This window comes from Mastigoproctus giganteus, chromosome 2, assembly GCF_048544385.1.
Source record: "Mastigoproctus giganteus isolate SK-2022 chromosome 2, ASM4854438v1, whole genome shotgun sequence".
Lineage (NCBI taxonomy): Eukaryota > Metazoa > Arthropoda > Arachnida > Uropygi > Thelyphonidae > Mastigoproctus > Mastigoproctus giganteus.
In genome coordinates this window covers 82,490,769-82,518,474 of record NC_143576.1, presented here as the reverse complement: position 1 = coordinate 82,518,474, position 27,706 = coordinate 82,490,769, and the positions used below count along the sequence as shown (strand labels likewise).

Here is a 27,706-nt window from a genome sequence, read left to right as displayed (position 1 = left end):
TAATATCCTGTCTTCACCGATCGTACGTTGTAACAGGCCAAGTTAAATTTCCGTGCATGGCAGCCTGGTCGTACCCAGAGATTCTTAGCACCCTCTGCTTCCACTCTGATCCTCTCGCTGCCGTAAGAGGGAGAGTGAAAGCTGCTGGGGACTGAGGGCCATTTGTATTGTTGTGCTCTCATTGCTGGAGGGTTTGGTCTTTTCCTCTTCACGCTGACCAGGCGTCTTGAAGAGAACCACTCTACACGTTCGTTGCCACCTAAGTGACGTAACAGGGCTTACCATCGAGAAGGTGTGCATGAGTGGATTTTAGGGAGGCAGGCCAACCAGACTTCTCCTAAATCTTCTGTAATAGAGAGATATTGGATCCATCAGTGTTTTAGGCTGAGTGTCTGATAACACACAGGATACCTGTTCCCCTCTAAGCCCCATGACTGATACATAGTAGTTACATTTCAGTTATAGAAAGTCTTTAATGAAACTTTAAGATGATTTGGGCCTGTCATCAATATACAGCAGAAAACAGATTTATGGAATACTATCTAATACCTTATATTCATTATTATTTTAGCATTTCAGTATAATGCCTTTTGATTTTTCTTATTTTTATTGAACAAATCTTTTGTAATAAGACTGCATTTTGTCAGCCTATATGCAGTGTCTAATTCCATTATTTCCTTTACTTTCAATAAATGATAAGTAATAATCAGAATCATTATCTAATCTAACCTTTAATCCTTTAGGTAATCTACGAATTTGTTTTTCTGCTTCCATATAACGGGATTCACAGATGAATACATCCTGCTCTGGAATTTCAGTTGGCCTTCCTATAATAATTAAAAAATTTTACACTTCAGCAAATGGTATACCTAGAAAATATTTTTAAATATGCAATGAAGTTTTTTGCTGTTTGCATGGAAATGTTTTTCAAAAACACATTATTCACATTTGTCATTTTTCTGTATTCCACACAAACAGCTGAACTAACTTACCTAATGCTGGAAGGATTAAACAACAGTTAAAATTATTTCAAAATTATGATTCCATTAAGGGGAATGAAAAGGAATACCAAAAATTTCAATAGCATGCATACACTTCAAATGAATGGAAAGCACAGTTAGGGGATAATTAACATTGATATATACATATTGACATATTACAATTGGTAAACAGGGTGTTTCAATTAAAACACACTGGGTCTATCTGGCTTATTTTTAAGTTTAGGCTATTTGTCGTCTGGACCTTTTCTTCATATTATGGCTGAAACTTTTGAATTTGATGTCGAAATTGGATTAAGTATTACTGTTTAGATTTTACAATTTCTAAATTTAAATTCTGCCTAATCAACTGCTTTTTTCTCAATTGGAAAATTGTTCCATATCATTGGTTTAGTCTAAAAACATCATTGATGTACTTCTGAAACAAATGTAAACCATTTTATTTGAAGGAAAAATCAAACAAACAAAATGGTTGTATGTGATGGCTGATGTGCATTTAGCTGTGTTGTATATCTAGCCATACAAAGACAATTATGTGTTGCATCTTCTCTTGCAAATAGTGACAAAAGAAATAACATTTAAAAAGAATTGCTTTAAAAAAAATTCTGGGCTGGAAAGAAGCAATTTCACAAAACAGAAGTTTAAATGGGGGGGGGGGGAATAAATGCACAATAATAAATTCATTATCAGGAATTAAAAGAAATGGGATAAATGAAACAGGAATGGATATTTTAGTGCTTAACTTTGTGATTTTGACTGGTTTTTTCTCAAAGATCCGTTATCAGGAGCTTCAACAACATCGTATGGCTACTGCTATTACTTCCACAAATGAAAGGCAACACAGTACATAGTGTTTGGGGTCAAGCAGCACTGGTGCTGCTCGATCCTAAACTCTTGTGCTGAATACAGCAATCTGTAAAGGCCAGATAGTGTGAGTGATAAGTGGTTTATGTAATGTAGTGTAGAATTATGTTGTTCATCTGGCCTTTTAGCCTAGGGGCCTATGGAACACCAGGGCAGGTGTTCCATAGGCCCCTATGGAACACCTGCCCTATGTTCTCTGGCTGGGCAAACCCTGGCTTTGCCTGAGCTCCTTTACCAGGGTGGGCCCCTAAAAAAAGCGTTTATTTGGGAGTGCAGGAGAGACAGTTTAAGTTGTGGATAACAGGTGAAGAGATTGGATGGTAGGAAGACCTCCACCAGGAATTAGAAGTGAAAAGAACAGAGGGACCCTCTGTAAAGGCAATCCATCCTCACAGGAAGGAAGAAGTGGGGAAATGGGCAATGCCCTGGGTTTCATGATGGGGGTTTAAAGTCACAGAACCAGGGTGCTCTAAGTAGGTATTTTTAGTCAGGAGACCTCCCACATTGGTCAGCCAGCTGAAATCATTGTCAGCATCCCACACCATGCTGCCTAAGAAGAAGAAACAGTATGGCACCAGCAAGGGCAGGGGGGTGTTCTCCCTAGATAAGTTATCCCCACTGCAGTCAAGCTCTGAGGTGCTTGTCAAACAAACAGAAAACAACACAGAACACACACCTACATGTACACAGTACACTTTTTTATGTTATATATATTCAGGGCACAATCAGTTAGACAAGTTACCACTTTTCACTCACTCATTTTCCTAGTTTCACTCATCATCTTGCTCACAGATTGGATCACAAGCATTCCGGTGCCTCCGTAGCCAGGTGGGCAGGAGCAGCAGTGCATAGCACATGCTTCTTGATTAGACCGGGGTTCGAGCCCGTGAGCCACCAAATATGGAAGATGCAGGAAGGTCAGGGAATGACCACTGCATATCCCCGGAGCAATATGGCCTTAGTTGCTAATGCTCCTAAAAAACAAAACAACAAAAACAAGCATTCCTTTTTGGTCATTTCTTTGTTTACACACATGCTCAATCATTCATACCAAATTTCACTATTCCAGTGTGCATCAAGTCGAACCCTGGTAAGATGAGTTGCAATCACTAGAAGAAATGTTGTATACCAGGTCATAAAATATTTAAGGGCAAAGGCCTCATGCTACGAGGCAGAATGACTAACATATAGGTTAGTGCAAAAGCATCATTTTAACGTAGCCATCTACCAAAGTAGTTAAATTAATTAATTAAATTGGCATCGTTTTGGTTATATCTCATATTGTGAATACCTTCACAACTAGTTGCCATGGTATTGTACTACCTTGAATAAGTAACACTTTACCAGTGGAGAAGATTACTGTTACTTATTCTCAGTGGATACCACCACAACCCAGACAGCACCATTTCAAAGCTTGTTGGCTTCTCCTCGGTGGGTGGGTGAGCAGGTATCCTGGTGTTGCAATGGTGACAACTGCACACCATCAGGCATCTCTCATATTGTGAAGTTATACTTCATAACTGGGTTGTCACCACTGCAACACCAGGGTACCTACCCGCTGAGAATAAGTAACAGTAGTCTTCTCCACTGGTGAAGTGTTACTTATTCAAGGTAGTACAATACCATGGTAACTAGTTATGAAGGTATTCACAATATGAGATATAACCAAAACGATGCCAATTTAATTAATTAATTTAACTACTTTGGTAGATGGTTACGTTAAAATGATGCTTTTGCACTAACGTATATGTCAGTCTATATACCAGGTCATTTATTTGTGTAGCGAAAGAGGAAAAGGACAGACGACTGTTTAGTACAATGTGTAATTTCCATATTAGTCTGGCCACAATTTTAAATTCGGTACCTTTAAAGAATCTGTTAAGTTGTTTATGCCACTGTTCAACGTATGGGACAGAAATAAAGTATTTTTTGATGTTACTATTGTTGGTTGGTGTAGTTTTTTGTATCCTATCCTTAGCTTGTACCCTAATTTTGTTTATTGTAGCACGGGGGGGGGGGGGTAACCCCTGTTTAAGAATCTGCTGGTTAATATCTGTATTTCTGAGTCTAAAGCAAATTCTGTTGTTAAATATTTACAGGCATTGAGAAATTTATTAAAATTAATAGACCTTTTGTAGGTGAAAGGGTGATAGCTGTTATAATGCGGCAGCATACCAGTGTTTGTTGTTTTACGATAGATGTTAAATTGGACTTTATTTGCGTCTCAAGTAAGAGTGAAATTTAGAAAATTTAATGACTTTGTTTCACTATTTTCCCTTTTCAATGTAAAATTGAGTGTAGGATGAATATTATTAAGCAAATGTAAAATGTCTTGAATTATGCTACTATCAATAATAACCAGAATATCGTCTAAATACCTCCCATAGTATGCGATATGTGGGTAGAAAAGGCGTCAAATATATACACTCAATCGCTGAGAGGTAGACTTCCGATATTAAGCCACTTAGACTCAATCCCATTGGCAAACCAAATATTCGTTTGTATACCTTGTCTCGAAAGGTGATTACTTGGCTTCAACTAAGAGTTTAATTAAGTGAAAAATTTCTTTAATAGGAAGCTTTGTATAATTAATTGGTATAGAGTTATTATTTAACATATCCCAAAGAATATCTAATGTGTATTCAACATTTACATTCGTATATAACGAAGTAACATCTTGTGAGAATAAATTATCATTAGCGCTGAGTCTACAGTCCTTAAGGTTATTAAATAATGTATAGTAGTTTTTTATCCTGAACTGTATCGCCTGTCTCAAGAGTCATTTCCCTTAGCCACACATGGATAAATGCAGAGTTCCTGTAAGAAATGACGGGGTGAATAGGAAATAGAAAAAAAATTCAGGCCTAAAGGCAAATAAGGCTCCTGGATTTGATGGCATATACACCCAGTTATTTTGAGAAAGGTGGTGAGAGAGTGAATGACATATTAAGATTAATTATAAGGGCATCTCTAAACTCAGGAGAAATTCCCTTAGATTGGAAAAGTACCAAAGTATTGCATGTATATAAAGGGTGGTTTTAAGAATGAAGTAAGCAACTATAGATTCAGTTAGTCTGACTTCAGTGGCAGGGAAAATCACAGAATCAATGATCAAAAATGCAGCAAGATCATTTGGATAGAAATGGAATTCTGAACAAAATACAACATAGTTTTGTAAAGGGAAAATCCTGTTTAACCAACATGGTAAGATAATTTGATAGACACTCAAGAGGTGGATAAAGGAAATAATTTCAGCATCGTTTCTTCAATTTCAGCAAAGCATTTGACTCAGTTGCACATGAGAGGTTGCACATAAGCTGGAATCATGGGGAAAAATCCTTGATGAATTGCAGGGTGGATGCAAGGTAGGAGGCAGAGGGTTGTGATTAATGGTTACTTTTCAGATTGGATTAACGTAAGAATTGGCATTGGGACCATTATAATTTTTGACTTTCTTAAATGACACTGATGAAGCAACACAGGGTTTATGTCAAAATTTGCATATGATATCAAGATTGGTAAGGTAGTTAATGATCAGCTCCAAGCACATCATCTTTAGGAAGACTTAGATAAACTTTAGAGATGGGGATGTCATAATCCTACTGTATAAGCAATAGTAAGAGTGCATTGGAAATACTCTGTTCAAGTACGGAAGCCAAGAAGAAAAACACTGAGCTGCTTGAAAGGGTCTAGAGATGGGCATTGATTGTTTGTTTATGGGTTTCTTGGCACAGGAACAACAGGGCCATAATGCACCTAACCATGGTAAACTTAAATGCATAGATGGACAATGCACCTGCTGAGATCGACAAAAGGGCAGCCGTATGAGGAAAGTTTTTGAATATGTGGGCCGCAGAGTTTGAAACCAGGCATCCTGAGAGGTGACCTGAGTGAAGTGTATAAGGCTCTGAGGGGAGAAAGTGAAACGAATGAGTATGAAATTTTCAGTGTTATAAATGATTCAGAACTAGGGAGCATTTGGGATTACAATACAATTACTTATTCATTTCACAAATATACGTGATCTCAGTTCTAATATCAATGATTTGCATTTCCACTTACAGTCTGCCAAACCCCATGTACTTTTTCTGACAGTATTTCAGTTATCAATTGATTCAACCACGGCTCATCTCAGTTGTCCGAATTATTCACTTTATGATTCCTTTCACTTCAAAGGTGGCTTTGAAGTGAAAGGAATGTGCATATATCTGTTCTGATATTCCCTGTCAGAGACTTAGTAATTTGGAATCTCCTTTTTTCAGTGTTCTCTGGCTTAAAATCTCTCTATCACATTCTGTCAAATTCATTTGTTGCCTCTATTGTTCTCCCAACTCCACTAATCACTTGGAACTCTTTGAAACTTGACTTTCTCTGACTTTCCTAAATTTCCAACTTTCCTAACAGTGAGGTAATTTTCCTTGGTGATTTTAATGTTCACAACTACAACTGACTTCCATTTTCTAGTCATAAGGACCCAGCAGGTAGAGATGCTGAGGCTCTTGCAATTACTAATAACCTTGCACAGATTGTTTGTTTACCTACCAGAATATCAGACAATTCGAACCTAACTTTTTCTCACAAACAACCATTCTAAGTACATGGTTGAGGTGAGTGGTCCTCTAGGCACCTCAGATCACAACTTAGTGATGGTCTCTTCTCCAATGAAGCCTTTTTCTCGTGACCATTTTCAAACTTCATGTTCTTCGGCATTACAAGAATGTAAAATGGTATGATCAACGATATTTATTTATTTTGGTCAGATCACTGTTTCAATACCTGAAAATCCTAACCACACAGCCAACACTCTTATTTTCTCACAAACACTTCTTCTAAGTACACAGTCGAGGTGAATGGTTCTCTAAGCACCTCAGATCACAATTTGGTGATGGGCTCTTCACCAATGGAGCCTTTCTTTCATGCCATTCCCAACCTGGTATTGTTTGGCATTACAAGAATGCAAATTGGGATGATCTGCTAGAATTCTTATCTTTTTTTCCTTGGTCGGATTACTGTTTCAAAACATCTGATGTCAATGTTTGCCCAGACTGTGTCAGTTAAATTATTGTTGTAGGGATGGAATCCTTTATTCCACACCACCTTAAAATGTCATCCTTTATCTAAACCTTGGTTTTCCAATAAATGTGCTAAAGCTGTTCAAAAGAAGAATGATGCATATTGTAATTGGCTGGTATCCAAATCTCCAGGTTCATTTTCTGCCTACACTAACCCTTGCAACAATTGTAAATCAGTTATTAATCAGTACAAATGAGATTTCGAACAGGCTAAAAGTAGAAAGCTTGCTTCTTGTCCAAATGGGAGCCGAGCCTTCTGGTTGCTTGCCAAGCTATTAGCTGCAACTTTTGCCCATCTCTGTTCCAACCTCTGTCTAAATTTGACCTGCTAGCATCCTATTTTTCTTCCAACTCGTGCATTAATGATCTTGTTAAACCTCCTACAATTCCGAGTACCCTCCATTAAATGCCTCTTGTGATCTTCCATCAGTGGGATGTCAGAAAGATTTTGAACAAACTTGATACTAAGAAAGCTCCAGGTCCTGATGGTATTTCTCCACTTGTTCTCAAAACCTGCGCTCCTGAATTTACTCCTGTTCTGTGTCACCTTTTTTCACTTTCCTGTTCCAAAGGTGTTTTTCTTTCTGCTTGGAAATTTGCTCATATCCAGCCAGTTTCTAAAAAGGGTGACAAATCCCTTCTATTGATTTATTGTCATATTGCAATTACCTTTACTCTTTCTAAAGTAATGGAGAAATCAGTTAACTGCCAACTCTTAAACTGTCTAGAAACCTTCCATGTGATCAACGATCACCAGTATGGATTCCATCAGTTTCAATCCACTGGTGATATTCTGGCTTACGTTACCCATCTTTGGACAAATTCAACGGAAAAGTTTCAATGAATTCAATGAAACTCAAGCAGTTGCCCTTGATATTTCAAAGGCCTTTGATCATGGTGATGGTAGATGGCCTGCTGTTATCTAACTTCTCCACGAATGCTAGTGTTCGCCAAGGTTAATTTCTTTTCCCCACTCTTTTCCTCTTGTATATTAATGACCTTCTTCCATTGACCAGAAATCTTATCCATAGTTTTGCTGATGACAGCACACTGCATTTCACCTTCCAGTTTAAAAAACTTGCCCTGCTCAAACAGATTCAATTTCTCGAATATCGACTATGAATTCCTTAAATGCTGATCTCCCATAATTCTCCTGTGGGGCAATGATAACTTAGTTGATTTCAATCCTTCTAAAACTCAGTCCTGTTTTATATCTCACAAAAAGGATTCTTCTGCTCTTATGCTTATCTTCAATGACCCTCTGATTTCTAGGCAAGATGATATATCTCTATTGGGGATTACCCTGATTTCGAATTTCTCCAGCCATAAGCCCATTAAAAATATTGCTTCCTCTGCATCTAAAAAACTCTGTTTTCTCTTTTGCTCTCAGCATTACTCTTCTTCAAAACAGCTGTTCACTCTGTACAAATTGCAAATCTGCCCTACAATGGAATATAGTTCCCACATCTGGGGTGAGAACTATATTCCACCCAAAACCTCTCTCAGGCTTCTATTCAGAAGAGGGCAGTTAGGTTAATTAATGACTCATCTCTAACAGAGTCTCTCCACTCTCTGTCTCATAGCCATCCTGTTTCTGTTGCATGCCTTTCCTACAGATACTTCCATGGGCACTGTTCTTCTGAATTGGCTTCTATAATTCTCACTCGCTCTTTCAAAGCAGCCTGACATGTGCTGTAACCAGTTAACATCCTTTTATTGTCCAACTTCAAATTCACAGAACCAACTTTTCTCCTTCTTCATCCTTTATTCATTCAACTTCTGTTTTCTGAAACAACTTTCCTCCATATGTATTTCCTGAAAATTACAATCTATGGAAGTTCAAGTCTGATGTCAACAAATATCTTCTTTCATCTTCTCACCCTCCAACCCATGCATGGTACTAAGTACTATAAGTTCTAATACCTCTCTAATTTATTATAGGTTCTATTTTATTTTAATATTTTTGATTTTGGCTGGTGCAGAAAAGCCTCGGGCTTCCTATTGCTTTATTTCTGCTTTGTTATTTACTAGTTTTTCTATGCTTCATATTTGTTTATTTTATTATTTTCATCATATGATTCTGGTTTTTAAAAAGGAGTGCTTATTCTTCAATTTAATAAAGAATTTAAAAATTAAATGAGTTTATTCTGTATATAAAATTGAAATTTATCATTACATGCACAGTCCTAAACTGTAATAATGTTTTCTTTTTCTTATTTTTTACTTTTAGACTTGAAAACAGAACCCCAACATATGGGGTTTTCGAATGTCATGATCAATATATAAACTGTTGCTTTTAAAACATGGAGTTAAGTGCTTTAATTAACTTAATCTAACTATTAGTTTCCACACCATGCATTTCACAGAACATTAATATCACTTTTTGTTCTCTTACTGCTCTAGTGTGGGCCATTAATTTTTTGAGGACTGCTCACACACTCAGAAAATTTAACCCATTTTATAAACATTGAAAATTGACAAGAAATAATTCAAAATTATTCAATTTTCGATTGACTTTCTGAAGAACCTAACTATGAAATATCCATTTTTTATAATAAAAATGTATGGCTTAATTAATTTTTTATAATCCCTCCTAATGCATTTTAGATGTACACTGTGTCCATTTGTTATTTCTGCCTGTATTTTGGCATTATCCTCACTATTACTATGTGGCAAAGAATGGATTATTTCAATTGTTGCAATTGTTTTTCAACAACTGCATTAATTAGGCTTAGGAAGAGTTATTTTATTTTTTACGGTCAAACTTCTTCAATAAGAAAACAATTAATAATGTACACTGAAAGTCAAACCAATAATGAATAAAACTACATTTTTATTGATGTAATTTTAGCTAATATTTTTTTGGACACATGGCCATTACACCACTCAGAGGGTTAACAGATAATACCCTTAATTTTGTTCCTTTAAACAATAACTTTTTATGATATTTTAAATCTTGGCCCCTGGCAGACATACCCTGGTAAAAGCTAAAGGAAAAATAAAATAAAAACAGAAGCTAACAAAATGGGTATCACACTACATGAAGCTGCTATTATTATTATTAGCTATATGGTGCAAGGAAGCCCGAGGCTTATACTGCACCAGCCAAAAAAAAAAAAAAAATCCCGAGTTACACTGAGAGAGAGAGAGAGAGAGAGAGAGAGAGAGAGAGAGAGAGAGAGAGAGAGAGAGAGAGAAGTAGAAGGGAATCACCAAGAAAGAGAAGAATGATGATCATGAACTAAAAAAAATTTATGGTTTTAAATCAGAAAAAAATTTATCCTCAGTAATGTAATATTCTAGAAGAACAGGAGCACTTCATAATATATCAACAAAACAATTTTAACATTCAAGACCTTTTAACATACATATACATAAAATAACCTAATACAAATGAAAGGAAGATTCACCAAAGCTATACAGAATAGAAATAGTAAACTGCTCATTTAGTTCTCTTACAGATGTGAAACTTTAAAAAGAGCTGTAACAGTTTTATGCATAAATAACATACAAGAATTTTTTTCTGAAATGGCAATGATCTTTCACAAAAAACACCTTCCATCACAATATGAACTGCTTGGTATTACACTACTTAAATTAAACACAACTTCTGTACTTATAAATATTATTGCTATTTATCTGAATTAAGAAGCTGTCATCTAATTTAATAGTTATTTGAACAGTATTGTTATCTTTGGGGGCTGGAAACAGAAAGAACAGAAGCAGTTTAATATGAAGCACCAGAAGGATAGATACCTGGTGGCAGTAAAAGTATTAACTTTCTAGTCAGATAATGTACAGATCCCACAAGGATAATGCTCTTGGGACTAAAGGAAATTATAATGAATGCATATTAATGCAGGCACTATAATTACTAATATTTTCATTTGATGTGTCTGATAGCAGACTTCTTTTTTTTTTTTCCTATTTCTCTGATTCTAGTAAACTTACTTGTAATATAGTCTTTATAGTCTAAAACAGCACAACGACCAATGATACTCAGCAGAGGATTTGTGTCTTCAATAGAACTTAAAAAGACTTCTTGCTTAAAGAACAGCCTGGTGGGAGGATGTTGAACTTCTTGTGGAGTAACAAACCATGGGCCATGAAAAAATGCATTACCACTAGAAGAATAAACAAAACAAAAATAATAAAATAAAAATCAATTACAGAGCAATACATAACACATTACACTCTTCTTTTCTGTGGGGGATATTTCTTTCCTTTTTTTTTTTTTTCTCTTTCTTTTTATCACAGTGTGACAGTTCTTATAGTACAGCACTTGGCACAGTTTATAATTTTTTTTTTTTTTATATTACAGTTTGCCATTGATTTCGCTGCAGTTTGTCATATGTTTTTTTTAATATTACAATTTACCATTAATTACATTTTCACTGCAGTTTTTCATATGTTTTTTAACATTACAGTTAGCCATTGATTACATTTTCATTGCAGTTTGTCATTTGTTTTTTTAATATTACAGTCTACCATTGACTACATTTTCATGTTTTCATTGATTACATTTCATGTTTGTCATGCTTTCTTAGCATTACAGTTTGTCATTGATTGCATTCTCATTGCAGTTTGCCACATGTCTGTTCAAGTGCATGTTCGTTGAGCAAATTTGCACATGTGCATTTTTCATTTGGATAAACCTTCATTCTAGTTGTTGCCTGGGCTTCCGCCCATATGCAACTAGTTCTTGGCTCGTGGCTTGTTTTTTAAACCTTTATCAAGGTTAGTAATATTATTAATTCAAAATAACATCAACAAGAACAGGGGTTAGCCACCACAAGTCACTCAAATCAAAAATGACAACAAGCTAAGATAGAACAAACATTTGGCCTCACAAGGTAGGTTGTCCTATCTAGCAAATCATACGATGTCCAAAGACATCCTTAACAAATCTGTCAAATATCAAAAGATCTTCAACATGTACAGGCTGAAAAACTCAGAATAATTCACAGAGAGAGGGGAGGGGAGCATGTCCTCTGCTTCATCTTGTTGTTGTTATTTAGGAGCATTAGCAACAAAGGCCATATTGCTCCGGGGATATGCGGTGGTCATTTCCTGGCCATTCCGCATCCTCTGTATTTGGTGGTCACGGGCTCGAACCCCGGTCTGATCAAGAAGCATGTGCTACGCACTGCTGCTCCTGCCCACCTGGCTACGGAGGCGCCTCTGCTTCATCTAACTACAGCTCTGACTGAGGAAGCCTTTAAGAATTGTAATCCAAACCTTTCCAAACATGTGGCCAACCCACAATATTTCCCTGGGCAATTATACTATGAAAAAGGGCTGTGTGTACCCTGTATGCACGAAAGATGTTTTATTTTATGTGAAAACATCCTTGGCTTGGACGAAGTTAAAGGGTTTTAGGAACGAAAAGAATCCGAACACATTTAACATTTTAAAGCATTTATTTTTTTTCGACAGTTTCAACAATTTGAGGTTGCAATACATGTTCAATAGTTTACTTACAATGATAGCTAAAATATGATATCTATACTTGAGATTGTAGAGAGTGGAGATTGGAGTTTGATATTACCAGAGGCTTTTGCAGTAGAAATGGACACCAGCTGATTTATCATAGCTATTGTTGCATTCATACCATTTCCCATAGGTTCTCTAGGAGCATTATTAAGTCACAAAAGAATGTGAGCATATGGACTGCCACGATGTTGAAATTTGATCCGTTTAAAATAGTTGACAATGTAATATTGTCGAAATGGATTGAAACGCTTAGACTGAAATAAAGTTAAAATACAATTGACAAGCTTATTAAAACGAATCGCACACATTACAGCATCTTCATTAACTAATGTCAGCTTTCCCATAAAATGAAGAGCTTCTGTTTTGCTCTTCAGGGATATCCAAACCGTTGTGTTTTAATTTGTATATATTTTCAGCAATTTAGGCCAACCAGTTTCATTTGCACTCAAAGTTAAGAAGAAAATAGGTTTACCCAATTGTCTGATCATCGCAAACAGATCTCATTTACATTGTGTCCAGTAATAAGTTTAAGTGTTGGCATTCGAGGTGAGTGGACGCACTTCGTCAGGGGCTCCTCAGTTAAGTGGATTGGATTACTGTTGATTAGTGCTTTTAAATATTTGATTTATTTAGATATTGTTGGATTATTTTGTTATCGGTTTTCCTGTAACAGTTTGATTTTAATAATATTATAGATATAATTTTTTAAAGTTAATTTTTATTGATATTTAGCTAATTTTATAATGGTAGTTACGAGATCTGCCTTAAACACATCACAGGGCATTGTGACTCACATGGAAATAGCTGATGGCGATTTACGGGTGAGTCATGATTCAATCCGTTGCGGAACCTGTGGAATGTTTTCCAAGGTCGACCTGGTGACTAATCATAGCTCACCTGGGGATTCTTTTCTTTGTGATTGATGTAAGGAGTGCACCGATCTTAAATTACAATTTGGTGCACTGATGGAACAATTTGAGTCCCTGAAAAAACGGGTGCTTTCCCTCGGGAATAATACATCTGCGAGCTCGTCAGGGACTCAAGACTCCAGCAATCTACCAAGTGATGCACACACGATTCGGGCCTCAAAACAGAAAAACCAAGTGTAAACTACTCTGGTTAAAAGAGACATTGTTTTATTAGGAGACTCCATTGTCAGGGAAACGGGGAATATTTTTTGTAATAAGGATAGGTGGAGTAGAACCAGGGTATGTCTGCCGGGAGCAACTATTAATGATATCACCAACATATGTTAGATTTTAAGGTGGGTAAAGAGAATATTATTATTCATGTGGGGACTAATGACATTAAACGTACACGATCTGACGATTTGTTGGAAAAATACAGGACCATGCTGAGGAAATGCTGTGAGCTAGGCCACAATGTCTATGTGTCTGAAATTCTGCCCAGACACGACAGGAGGGATTATATGTTAAAAGCCTTGTGGATTAACTCAAGACTTGAAGGACTCTGCAAGGCTTTAGGGGGGGAAATTTCTATCAGCATGGCCCACACTTGTAGGTAGAAGGAATTTGTTTTGAAGAGACAGGATACATTTAAACAAAGGTGGTGCAAGCAAAAGTTTTTGCCAGTATTATTGAGGATACCTTAAAGGTTCAGGGAGACTGCTAGTTAGGAGGGATGTGGGTATAATACTGACACGCGTTTATCTAATAATATTGGTCAAAGTAACTCTTGAACATACCTCAAGAGTTCTTATCTGTTACCCCAACTGGACATATTATCTAGATGTTCTGGGGGCAGAAATTCAAGTGAGTGGGTAGCTAATGCCAGGGAAGAGAGCCTAAAAAACTTCAAGGGTTGTGTTAGGATTGTTAAATATACAAGAACAGTAAGTCTTAATTGTTTATATAGTAATGTTAGAAGTGTCGTCAATAAAATGAGTGAATTCGAAGTGCTGGTTAAAACAAGTAATGCGAACATAATAGGGCTTACGGAGACGTGGTGCCACCCAGAAATTGGGGATGATGAGTTTCAGTGCGGCTTGTATGATGTATTTAGGAAGGATAGGGTAGATAGTAGCTTTCTTATCAGAAGCAGCCTGAGTGCGACGATAGCTTTCCCGGATTCAGACGTTTCACATGCTAGTATAGAATCTGTATGGTGTGAGATAGTTGGAAACAAAGGTATAATGCGAGTAGAAGTAATCTACAGACCAAGTGATTGTGAAGATTATGACGAAAGCCTCTACATGCAAATGGAATGGGCAAGTAAGTGTCAATGTCTTATTATGGGTGATTTCAACTCGCCTCTAATTGATTGGAGTAAATGGGAAGGAAACTCGACATGGGAAACAGAATTTTTAAATCAACTAGATGACTGTTATTTGTATCAACATGTCATGGAGTTCTACGGTGGATGATGATGAGAGAGGTAGCAGCAGTAAAAGGCAAAGGAATGGGTTTTAATTTCAGAAAAAGAAATTACGATGCCTTAAGGTATTACATGTCCTCTATTAACTGGGTAGATATCGCACAGAGAATGAATACAATTGAACTGTGATATGCTTTTAAAACATTAATCACAGATGCCTTGAATGCATATTTACCATTAAAAAAAATACTCCACGAGGAGGGTTCCAAGTTGGATGAATAGTGAAGTTGCCACATTACTTGAACAGAAAAAGGTGGCATGGAAAGGTTACAGAGCAATAAAAAGTACTGAAGCCTATAACAGCTACAAGATGATCTGTAATAGAGCCACAGAAAAGGTTTGACAGGCAAAGGCAGTTTATAAGAAATCACTAGCAAACAGAGCAAAGAGGGGGGGGGGGACAAGGAATTCTTCACATATATAAATGCCAAGAAGAGAAGGACAAACCAGATTGGACCTTTACGTAAGGGAAAGGGAATAGTATTAAATACACCAGCTGCCGTTGCAGATGAACTCAACAGTTATTTTGCATCGATATTTACAAATGAAAAACCTTTTGTGGGAATGGGAAATTGTGGGAGCGAAGTTGACAAATATATAATTAATGATATTGAAATTTCGCAAGATTATTTAATGAAAAAACTTTCGAGCCTACAGGCCAGTAAGGCTCCTGGGGTTGATGGAATATACCCTATAATCTTAAGGGAGGCAGCAAGTGAGTGCATTGAACCATTGATGCTAATTATGCGAGCATCACTAGACTCTGGGGAGATTCCCTTGGATTGGAAAAGTGCCAATGTATCTCCCATACATAAGGGTGGCTCTAAGAGTGAAGTGGGAAATTATCGACCTGTCAGTCTGACTTCAGTTGTAGGGAAAATCATGGAGGCAATGATCAAGGGTGGAATTCAGGATCATTTGGATCGAATTGAAATTCTGAAGGATACTCAGCATGGTTTTGTAAAGGGAAAATCATGTTTAACAAATCTGGTTTGCTATTTTGAAAGGGTCACTCACGAGCTGGATTTAGGGAATAATTTCGACATTGTTTATTTAGATTTCAGCAAAGCTTTTGACTTGGTCCCACATGAACGGTTGCTTTATAAGCTGGAACAGGTTGGAATCACAGGGAAAATCCTTAAATGGATAGCTGGATGGCTTCAGGGCAGAGGGTTTTGAGAAATGGTTATTCCTCAGAATGGGTTGATGTAAGAAGTGGGGTTCCCCAAGGATCAGTATTAGGATCACTGTTGTTTTTAATTTTCATAAATGACATCGATGAAGGGATAGAGGGCGTGATGTCTAAATTTGCAGATGATGTTAAAATTGGTACAGTAGTTAATGATCACTGTCAAGTTGAGCTTCTTCAGAGAGACCTAGATAGGCTTCAGGAATTTGTTATTGTCATTTGGTGTTTTTTTTTAGGAGCATTAGCAACTAAGGCCATATTGCTCCGGGATATGCAGTGGTCATTCCCTGACCTTTCCGCATCCTCCGTATTTGGTGGTGAGGGACTCGAACCCCAGTCTAATCAGCTTCAGGAATGATCAGAAAAATGGCAGCTAGCTTTAATCCAACAAAGTGTAAGGTATTACACCTGAGAAACAGTAATCCCAAAATAACTTATTCACTTGGTGGAGTTCAACTAAACCCAGTACTGGAGGAAAGGGACTTGGGTGTTGCGATACTGTCAGACATGAAATTCTCTGAGCATTGTAAACAGGTTGCAAGAATGGCCCATGGTGGCCCATCGATGATCTATCAAACTTTTGCAAGTAGAGATAGGGACGTGATAATCCCATTATATAAGGCTTTTGTTAGACCACACTTGGTTTGGTTTTTTTTTAGGAGCATTAGCAACTAAAGCCATATTGCTCCGGGAATATGCGGTGGTCATTCCCTGACCTTTCTGCATCCTCCATATTTGGTGGTGGACGGGCTCGAACCACGGTCTAATCAAGAAGTGTGTGCTACGCTCTGCTGCTCCTTCCCACCTGGCTACAGAGCCGCCTCCCACACTTGGAATACTGTGTTCAAGTATGGAGACCGCACCTAAAGAAAGACATCGAGCTTCTTGAAAGGGTGCAAAGACGGGTAACTCACCTGGTGAGATCGGCAAAAAGGGCGTCCTTATGAAGAAAGATTTTGAATATGTGGGTTGCAGAGTTTGGAAACTAGACACCTTAGAGGAAATTTGATTGAAGTGTTTAAGGCTCTGAGAGGCATCAGTAAAATAAATGAGGACGAAATTTTCAAGATTATAAATGATGCTAGAACTAGGGGACATAAAATTAAGTTACGGGGGAAATGTTTAGATTGGAGGCAGGAAGTTTTATTTTAGCCAGCAAGTTATAAATTACTGGAATAAGTTGCTTACATGGGTGGTAGAGGCTGACAGTTTGGGGAAATTCAAAGGTCATCTGGATAGTACCTTCGGATCAGCGAAGCGCATAGGATGATAGGTTTAATTTCCTTTTCTTTTATTAATTATTATTATTTATTTATTTTTTGGCTGGTGCAGCATAAGCCATAGGCTTTCTTGCATCGATTTCAAAAATGCTAAATTCTTTTCAATGCAGTTATCGACATATTCTCAAGATTGGATTTGTTCTTTGGTGAGTTTGGTGTCTTTTCCGACGTATTTAAAAGCAACTGTCCCACAGAAGAGGTTGGAATATGTTGATATCACAGGTTTGTTTGTTTGTTTGTTTGTTTTTTGTTAGTTGTTGGCGCATTGGCTTCTGTGGCCATAATGCACCTCCCAAAGTTTTTGAATTTTACTGTGATCCAAGCCCAAGGCGGGATTTGAACCCGCGACCTTTGGGTTGCCAGGCAGGCACTTTATCTACCCAGCTAGCCCGGTCGGCAATATCACAGGTAAGACCTTTAGATGGATTGCAGGGTTGCTGCAAAGCAGGAGGCAGAGTTGTGTTTAGATATAACCTTCAAATTGGATATTCTTCATCAGAAGCAGAGTGCTCTCACTGAGACCATTATTATTTCTAATTTTCTTAAATGACAATGATGAAGGTATACCAGGGGATAGTGTCAAAATTTACAGATAATGTCAAGAATCAGGAGAATGGTTAATGTTCAGAGATGTGCAGCACTCCTTCAGAACAAACTGGATGGATTTCAAGGATGGTCAAATAAGTGTCAGCTATATTTTACTACAGAAAAATGTAGTCTTATGCTTGGGAATAGCAACCCCAAAATACCTTATACACTGGGTTGTACTGAAATAAAAACATCAGAGGAAGAAAGGGATTTGAGAGGTATGATATGGGTGGACATATTTTCTGAGCAGCGTAGGCAGGTGGCAAGGAAGGCCTATGGTATCCTATAACTTGATAAAACATTTGCAAGTAGAGATAGAGAGGTTATAAACAGCTATACAAGGCAATTATAAGACCACTGGGAATATGTGGTTTATACTTAGAGATATAAGTACACTCTAGATCCGATATAATGTGGGCAACGAGGTCCAAAATTTTGGACTGCATTATAAGTGAGTCCACATTTTATTGGTGGTTAAAAAAGCACCAACCTAAAGGATATAACTACAAATAATGATTGTTACATGTGAATGAGCGAAAATATATATAAAAAAATTAGTAATCATATACTTTTTTTTTGGGTGCTAGAAATAAAGATTTCATTCAACTTTTTGTGATTTTATTTCTAAGAACAAAAATTCACACACAACTAAGTACACACAGGTAAAAGTCAAAAATACCTGCACTCTATCATTATCAATTTAAAAAAAAAAAAAAAACCATCAATAAGCACCAAAAGATTAAGATTGTGGAAATAACAAGACATGCATTTTGAGATTGATATAACTGTCTGATATGAGTACTTGATGGAGTCTACAGTACCCAATTACATTGTGATTTTTTTTATCTTTCTCTTTGTCACTGCTGTCATAAGATGTGGCTTCAGTTTGGGCCTGGAGACTGAGAATATTTGCTGCAATTGTCTGGTCAATTAAGCTTTCACAAGTAGGACAATCATCATCATCAATAGGGATCGAGTCATAAATGTGACTGCCAGACTGTGTAATGAGTTCCTGATAAACTGCATTTGCCTTGTCAACGTTCTCTTCAGTAAACCCTTCAAATTCTTCCTCTGATTCAGATTTCCTCATCTTTTTCTTGTTCCTCTGAGTTAGGTGCAACTGCAAATGCTTCAAAAAAACCTCGCTGCTGACACTTTTGAATTGCAGATGGCAATATGGTTCCCCATGACTTCTCTGCCAGTTCCAAAACACTAGCCAGTGTGAGCTTCTTTGGGCATTCTGTTATGAATACTTCATCATCCATTATTCATTCGATTAAATTTTTCCTGTGGTGCATCTTGAAAGTTGATATTATGTCTTGATCCGAAGGTTGGATATTTGAGGTCATATTCTTTGGCATACAGCTCACCTTCATTTCACTGTCTCAGCTTATGAGGTTTTCAGCAGGAGGGTTGGCAAGACAGTTGTCCAGCAGCTAAAGTGTTTAAGGTTCCATATTTTTCTTTCTTAAAAGATCATGCACAGATGGCACAAAAAATTTATGAAACCATTCCTCAAAAATCTCTGCTGCCATCCAGCCATTCTTACTGAGACGATTCTCACTCTGGAACATAGCCGTCTTCTTGTATGATAACTTTTAATTGTGATGGATAGTCATTTTGGTGTTTACAGATAACATTTCACCCGAAATTGCAACCTGGCAAATTTCATACTTCTTTTTCCATCGGCCGAGTTAGCCCTTGTTTGTTTTGAATTCTTTCTCGTAAGCTTGTACTCCGCGCTGGTTGTCTAAGTCTTTCTTCAGTTTTTCAGATTGACCCCTGATAATTTCACCAGATATAGGCATTCCTTCTGCAGTCATTCACTCTGCGTGAACCATGTGAACAGGGCCTTATCCAGTGGGTTGTCACGATGTCTTCAGCTGCTTTTACCGAAGACCTTCACTAGCATCAAAATCACTTGTTGCTTGTCACAGGTTAGCTTAATCTTTTATCCATCCCCTGATAGTGGATTTCCCAACACTTATGTGTGGAGACACCTCCACTTGCATACAGAAACTTTGCTAGCAGGGATAAGGAGGTGAAGGTGCCTCCGTAGCAGGGTGGGAAGGAGCAGCAGTGCATAGCACACGCTTCTTGATTAGACCGGGGTTCGAGCCCATCACCACCAAATACGGAGGATGCAGAAAGGTCAACGGAATGACCATCGCATATTCCCAGAGCAATATGGCCTTAGTTGCTAATGTTCCTAAAAACCAAATAACAAACAAACAATAAGGAGGTGATTATCAATTGGTTAGGCCTAGGCTGCACTTTGAGTATTATATACAGGTCTGGAGGCCACACTTTAGGAAGAATGTAGATTTCCTGAATGGGTGCAGAGAAGGGAACCAAAGGGTGGCTCTTACCTAGAAAGGCTTCATTTCTGCAAATTACAGCTTCTGGAGACTAGGTACCTACAGGGTGATCTGACTGACATGTTTAAGACCTTGAATGGAGTGAGTAAGCTGAATGTGAATGGCATTCTTCCATCTGTTGTGGAAGTGGATGGTTTGAATAAATTCCAGGAAGGACTAGACAAATTCTTGGAGTGTATGTATAGGAGAAAAATGTAGTGTGTATGATTTTTTTTTGGCTGATGCTGTATAAGCCTGTTTTCTTGCATTATTTGCACTACTGTTACTATCTTTCCTCATTTTAGTAAGTGCAATGCTGCTAGCTTTTCTTGAACTGACCATGCTTTTCTTTTTTTTATTTTAAGAACTTTCCATGGACATCAATTTTTTTTATTAAAAAGGAAAGAAAAGAAAAATTTAAAAACACACACTGATGTTATGTAGAGTAAGCTTATGTACAATTTCCAAACAGCATGTGTAAACTTTATCATTACTGCATCTTTCCAGGACAACTCTGAGTTTATTTGTATCACTGAACTTACCTTCTAAAGCTGGAGCTCAACCAATAAAGTAAAATAAAGAGAAGGAAAATAAAGTAAAGTAAAATAAACAGAAGGAAAATAAAGTAAAATAAAATAAAGACCAAAAAAAAAAAAAAAAATGAATTATTATTTGATTCTCTCTCTCTCTCTCTATATACTAGTTACAGGTGCCTCCAATCTGAGCTGTATTTGCCTAATACAAAGGCAAGTAAAGCATTAAAAAGATTAAAACAACAAAAGAAATTAAAAGTGGTATTATAAAGCTTATTTGAAGGAAATTATGTTTACAGATTGCAATTGTGCTAATTGCTCCATGAGGCCTGTAAAAAATCAGCAACTATAAATGTTCACCAAACCAGTAAATTCACTGGATAAAATCACGAATCAATCAAATTTGAAACATGTGAAGGGGAAGGAATCCCCTACTGTAAAGGGTAAGGGGAAGGAATTTTTCTTTCATAAAGATGACTACAGTGATCTTAGACATTTTCTTAAATTACTTTCAGTGGGTGGGACCAACTGATGAGGTCATCAACTGCAAATTCTAAATGGGAGGCATAAAGGGAATTAATCATAGACGCTCCTAAGATTTTTATACCAATAAACAGATATTGTTCAAGTTTCTGAACTAACTGTATGCCAGATGAACTGATGACACTAGTTTTGTTGTTTGGTTTTTAGGAGCATTAGCAACTAAGGCCATATTGCTCCGGGATATGCGGTGGTCATTCCCTGACCTTTCCGCATCCTCCGTATTTGGTGGTGACGGGCTCGAACCCCGGTCTAATCAAGAAGCGTGTGCTACGCACTGCTGCTCCTTCCCACCTGGCTACGGAGGCGCCGGATGACACTAGTGGAGAGAAGAAAAATGTGTGGGATGATTACATATTAGCATGGTTCATGGAATCCTACAGCAAGTAAAAACCAGTCTGCAATCAGAATACTAATGGGGTTAGACAAGCTAAGGCAGATTACAAGAAGTCCTTGGCTGAGAATGCAAGTAGCAAAGAATTCGTTGTGTATATTAATCCTTAGAAGGAAAGGAATGAAAAACACTGGCCCACTAGATATGAATGGGCGTCTCCGTAGCCAGGTGGGAAGGAGCAGCGGTGCATAGCACACACTTCTTGATTAGACTGGGGTTCGAGCCCGTCACCACCAAATACGGAGGATGTGGAAAGGTCAGGGAATGACCACCGCATATTCCCGGAGCAATATGGCCTTAGTTGCTAATGCTCCTAAAAACCAAATAACATAAAAACATAACAAACTAGATATGAATAGCATAACTATTGATGATTTCAGTTTGAACTGCTGACAAACTAAATAAATATTCTGCATCTACATACTTGTGTGAAGTTTTTAGGGATAGGAACACCAGAAGTACACCAAGTTATAATGGAGCTAAAATAATTTTGCTATAACTGAGAAGAAAGTGGAATATGGAACAAGAGAAACTGCTAAAGCTAAAAGTAAATAAGGCTGCAGAGGCTGACAGGATCTATACAGTTATTTTTAATTTTTTTTTGTTAGTTGTTGGCGCATCGGCTTCTGCGGCCATATTGCACCTCCCAAGGTTTTTGCATTTTCTAATCTGATCCAAGCCTGAGGCGGGATTCGAACCTGTGACCTTTGGGTTGCCAGGCAGGCACTTTACCCACCAGACTAGCCCGGTCGGCTACAGTTATATTAAAAGAATTAGCAAAAGAGGGAAGCAAACCCTCGGCTATAATTATAAGAGCATCCTTGGATTCAGGGATCCAATCTGTAGATTGCCTGCATACAAATGTGTCTCCTAATCATAAAGGGGATCGAAGGTTTATGTGAGCAATTACAGACCTGTAAGCTTGACTTCTGTTCCACGGAAAATAATGGAGTCAGTGATTAAAGAAGACTCTTAACAGGAAAGGAATTATATGGAAATCACAGCATAGGTTTGTCAAAGAGGGGAAGGATTCTGTCTGACCAATCTAATTAGCTACTATGATGCACTACAATTATCAGTAACAAAAGAAAATGGATTCCAATAATAATTTTGACATCACATATTTAGATTTCAGTAAAGATTTTGACACTTCTGAACAAAAGACTGCTGTCTAAGTTGGAACAGTGTGGCATTAGGGACACGCTACCACTATGGGTAAAGGGATGGTAGAGTGGCAGAAACTATATGGTAGTTATAAATGACGGGCACTGCTCTTCTTGGACTAGTAACACTAATGTTATTAGTGGGTCCTTGGGTTTCAGTGCTGGGGCTTCAGTGCATTAATGAATACTGTTCACAGTATTCAATAAAGAAACTGATGAGGAATATCAAGTTTATTATTTAAGTTTCCAAATGATACAGAGATTGACAGGGTGGTTAATGATAAGAATAAGGGCATACTGCTATAGCAAGACTAGAAAAATTAGGCAGATGGGCTGAAAACTGGCAATTGAGGTTTAACATTAGTAAATGCAAGGTAATTCCAGAATAACATACCAATTAAGTGGTATCACACTCAAAGTGGTGGAGAATGAAAGAGACCTAGGGGTAATTGTAGAGTTTGGCACGAAGCCTCTCAGCAGTGCAGACAGATTGCTAGAATAATTCATGGGGATTCTGTCAATGACATACAGGAACTCTGCCAACAGGGACAAGGAGGTGAGTATCCCATTACAGAAGACAATGGTTAGGCCACATTTTAAGAAGTATGTGGATCCCTTAGACAGGTCTAGAGAAGGGCAACCAGATTAGTCAAGAACACAAAGGGTATCCTTAATACAAAAGACTTCAGTTCTGTAAACTGCAGTACTTGGATACTAGTCACTTGCAAAGAGACTGGAGAACAAGTTAGATAGGATGAAGACATGTTAGATAGGATGGACAGATGAGGTTGATAGTTTTTTTTTTTTTTTCTTCTTCTTTTTTGCTGATGGTGTATAAGCTTGCATCATTTGTCAATATATTATTCAACAACAATGGAGACTTTTGGACTCCTTTGAAAATAAAGGAAGGACTGCTAAAAGCAGCTATATCCTGAATTAGAGCTAGTTAAAAAATTCTGAAGGTTTTTCAAAATCTGAAGCAGCCACTATGGAAAGTGTTCAGCTTAATAATCAACTGGCCTTGGAAGTCAGCACTGAAGATGTGGATGAACTGACTGCATTTTATTCAGAGCATATCTCCAAGAATGAAGATCTGATTGCCATGCAAGAGGCAAGTTAGTCATCACTTGAAGAACAAAATAATAATGAAATCATTAAAAAGAACCCTCACAAATACTTTATATGTGAAGGACTACAATGGAGCCTACTTCATTTCCTTTGAGAAGTTCTTAACATATGGAGAATTTGACCCTAATGCAGAAAAAAAAAAGGCTCAATGGTTGAGAGACATCCCAACAGACTTTTCAAATTTTGAGAAGTAGATGTTGCATTATCAAAATCAGCAGGAGAACCTTCTGAGTCTGCATCATAATTCCCGGCAAAGTCACCATTCTCAACTAAAAATTAATACCATAATTAGAAATTTTATAATATTTTTTAGCTATCTGAGAACAGAGCTTAATGGAATTTAATATAAGTCTAATAACTTGGAGATATGGAGAACAGTTTAATAACTTGGAGATATTTTCAGAAATGATGCATCAAAAAGTCAAGGACTGTCTATATACAATAAGAGTATTTTGGAATAATACAAATATATTTGTTCTGATAAGCAAATTAAGACCGTGACAAAGATTCTGAACTGGAGAATTTTGGCATTGTGTCAAATAAGTTAATTTTTGAAACAGTGACCAGAGGTGCTTGAATTACAGATAGCATTTACAATCAGCAACTATGCACATCTCCTTTATTTAGATGTGCATATTATGTTTTAAGTCCTGGACTTTATTGACCATGAACTTTGGGTGATAACTTTGTTATAGACATTAAAGTTGTATGTATGTAATGTGCGCCTAGATTAAGTGCAAATAAAATATGGTTTTAAATATAATGACTTTAATTCAGTCTATTGTTCGGTGGGCTCCTGCCAGATCAACTACAGATTGGGACTCCTAAGCAGTAGATTAAGTAAAATTCTGTCTGGCTTTCTCTTTTACATTCACGAGTCTTTTGTGAAATTACTGTCATATATCTGTGCCCTGCATATATAGGCTGCTATGACATTTAAAGGAAATGATTTTATTTATTATTTCTTAATCTGAAATTAATAACCCTGACATTAATGGCTGATGTATAATAATCTTTTAATAGAAGTTCCAATCCAGATCTTGTCACAAATTATTATTATTATTATTATTATTAGTGGTATATGATGCAAGAAAGCAAGCCTATAAAGTCAAAGAAGGAAAAAAGCCTTTGTTACTGCACATAGTTAAGTGTTTCTTTATAAACATCTTATTAATTTAAATTGAAGCACTGGCTATAATTTATGTTATTACTCTTCATAATAATGCAAAGAAAACTAAACAGCAGATTACCTCTTATTGACCCACATTTTGTCAATTCTACCGATCAGAGTTTTTCCATGCTCTGTACGGACATAACAACAGTCACCTAAAAAAAAAAAAAAAATCACTAAACTGTAATTTAATAATCAAAACATTAAAATAAAGAACTATGATGGGATCTTCCAATTAAAATAATGGTAAACACTTTTTTTTTTTATATACAAGCTCATATATTAAATTGTAACAGAGAACTGACTGCATATGAACAATCATTATAATTTTGAAAGAAATTTATTCATTCTCATATCTAATTATAATTACAGTAAAGGTACTATGTGCTAGCAAGCCTTTTGAAACAAGAGAAACTGTCTTTATGAATTTTTGAGTATTTTATTTTTGCAAGTAAAATTAAAATTCACCCTCAACTATCCTCTATGGATAGCTGAGGCTGAACAGATTGGGAAATTCAAACGTTATTTGGACAACTACAACCTGTTCAGCTTTTAGACACTACTGATCTAAAGGGGCAGGGGGAGTTAACTAATCTAAGGATTAATTCCACAGAAACTTAAATAGTTGCTCATGACATTTAAGAGACAATAGATTTTACCTCACAAAAATGCCTTTTAAGTAAGTTTCAATCCAGGATCTATATTTTACAATTGCATTACACATACACACCATAATATCATAGTAAAGGTCACTTTTAAAATGCTAATACGTATGTTTAAAAAACAAATAAAATCACTAAAACTAAAGGCATTTAAGTGATTTTATTTGTTTTTAAAACATACATTAGCATTTCAAAAGTTAATGAACTGCAAATGGCTACATAAAATACACATATGCCCTGGTCACATTACAGTTTTGCTTTCACCAGGTGCATTGAACACTGCCAAGATATAAAAAACATGGGCTAGAGAAATAAAAATTAATCAATAACTACAAAGGATTACTTTCTAGACAAAGGTAGATAAATTTTTAAATCTACTGAAACTATTTGTAACCAAAATGATGACTAGTTTTGAATTAAACGTATCAATTATAATAATAGTGGTGCACAACTGACAGCCATTACTATGCTATAATTTCAATAGCATTAACATTAACTTTTTCATTTATATAAAACTCAATCTTCTGATAGTTAGTTAACATATCTGTGAAAAAATAATGATAATTCAAGTGGACATGGAAGAATTTCACAGGTTTCACAGAATATCAAGGTAAGTCAGTCACTTTCATGACTGATTGACTTACCTTGATAGAACCAGATTTGGTGGGAAAAAGATAAGGGAAAATAGAATTGAAGTAAATGCATTTTTAAAGACATAGCTATGAGTGAGGTCAACATAATTTTCTGATCTATGGTTGCCCGGGGAATTTTTGTCAGTCCTCCAAAGGTTATCTAAGGCACTCCTAAATCATTTAAAGTGTCAATGAAAGCAATGCCTTTCACAAATAAAAAAGATTAGTATACCTATAAGACTGCTTCTACCAGAACATGCAACAATTTGAAAGCAAGGTGTAGATGATTTCAAGAACTGGGGTCCTTGTGGAACAAGCAAATACACGGGCTGTTAAGTTTACTAAGAATAAAAACAGTTGCAGGTATACCTGTATGTACACTAATAGTAGGAGAATAGTAAATAAATTTGACAAATTTTAAATACTGATCAAATCATCAAATGCAGGCACTGTGAAGATATCAGAGACACAGTGTTACTCAGATAATTTAAATATAGAGTCTGTCCTTTCTGTACACATTGTGTATAGAAAGGACAAACAGGGCAGGAGGAGTTATGCTTTTGGTTAAGAAGCACATAAACTCTAAGGCAATGTATACAGTGGACATGGGTGGCCAGTGCAATACTGAATCAGTATGGAATGATATAACCCGAGGTAAAACAAAAATGAGTAGGAGCATGTTATAGGCTTAATAACTGTGATGAGTATATGAACAACTGTACAGACATATACAGTGAACAAGCACATCAGAATGTCATCTAATGGGGACTTTAACTTTCCAGATATGTTGTTGTTGTTATTGAGTTTATGAAAGGGCTACTGAGGCCAAATTGTGTCTATTCATAGTTTAATTGCATGACCATATCCTTATAGTTGTTAAATTATATACTCTTGTATAGGCCAATACATTTTAAGTATATTAAAAGTTCTTCAATATTTGCATCGTTTCCTAGGATATGAGATAAATCATGTGAAGTGTTTGTTTGACCAGATGGTTGAATATAAGGGACAATCCAGCAGAAAATGGCAGACCATAAGTTGACTGTTACAGGATGAGCATTGGGGTGGGTTTTCTCCCAATAACAGGAAGAGATGGATATGAAGCATATGTCCAATTCTCAGCCTTGCCAACACCACTTCCTCTCATCTGTTTTGTCAGAAGCCAGAGAGGCACAGCTTTGGTTCTTGTTTTATCTGGTAAAGTTTATTGTTGGTGTTACTTTTCCAGATCTGTGGCCAGTTGTTGTA

The 27,706-nt window shown here is 36.7% G+C and overlaps 1 protein-coding gene across 1 annotated transcript in view; it reads right to left on the bottom strand.

The window, feature by feature from the left end:
• Positions 1-27,706, bottom strand: part of polybromo (protein) — a 702,481-nt gene that overhangs the window by 172,284 nt on the left and 502,491 nt on the right. The window contains exons 28-30 of the mRNA XM_090389959.1: positions 25,244-25,319; positions 10,886-11,058; positions 730-827 (exon numbers count right to left, since the gene is read on the bottom strand). Coding sequence (XP_090246085.1) covers positions 730-827; positions 10,886-11,058; positions 25,244-25,319 — 347 coding nt within the window. The remainder of the gene's footprint in view (positions 1-729; positions 828-10,885; positions 11,059-25,243; positions 25,320-27,706) is intronic.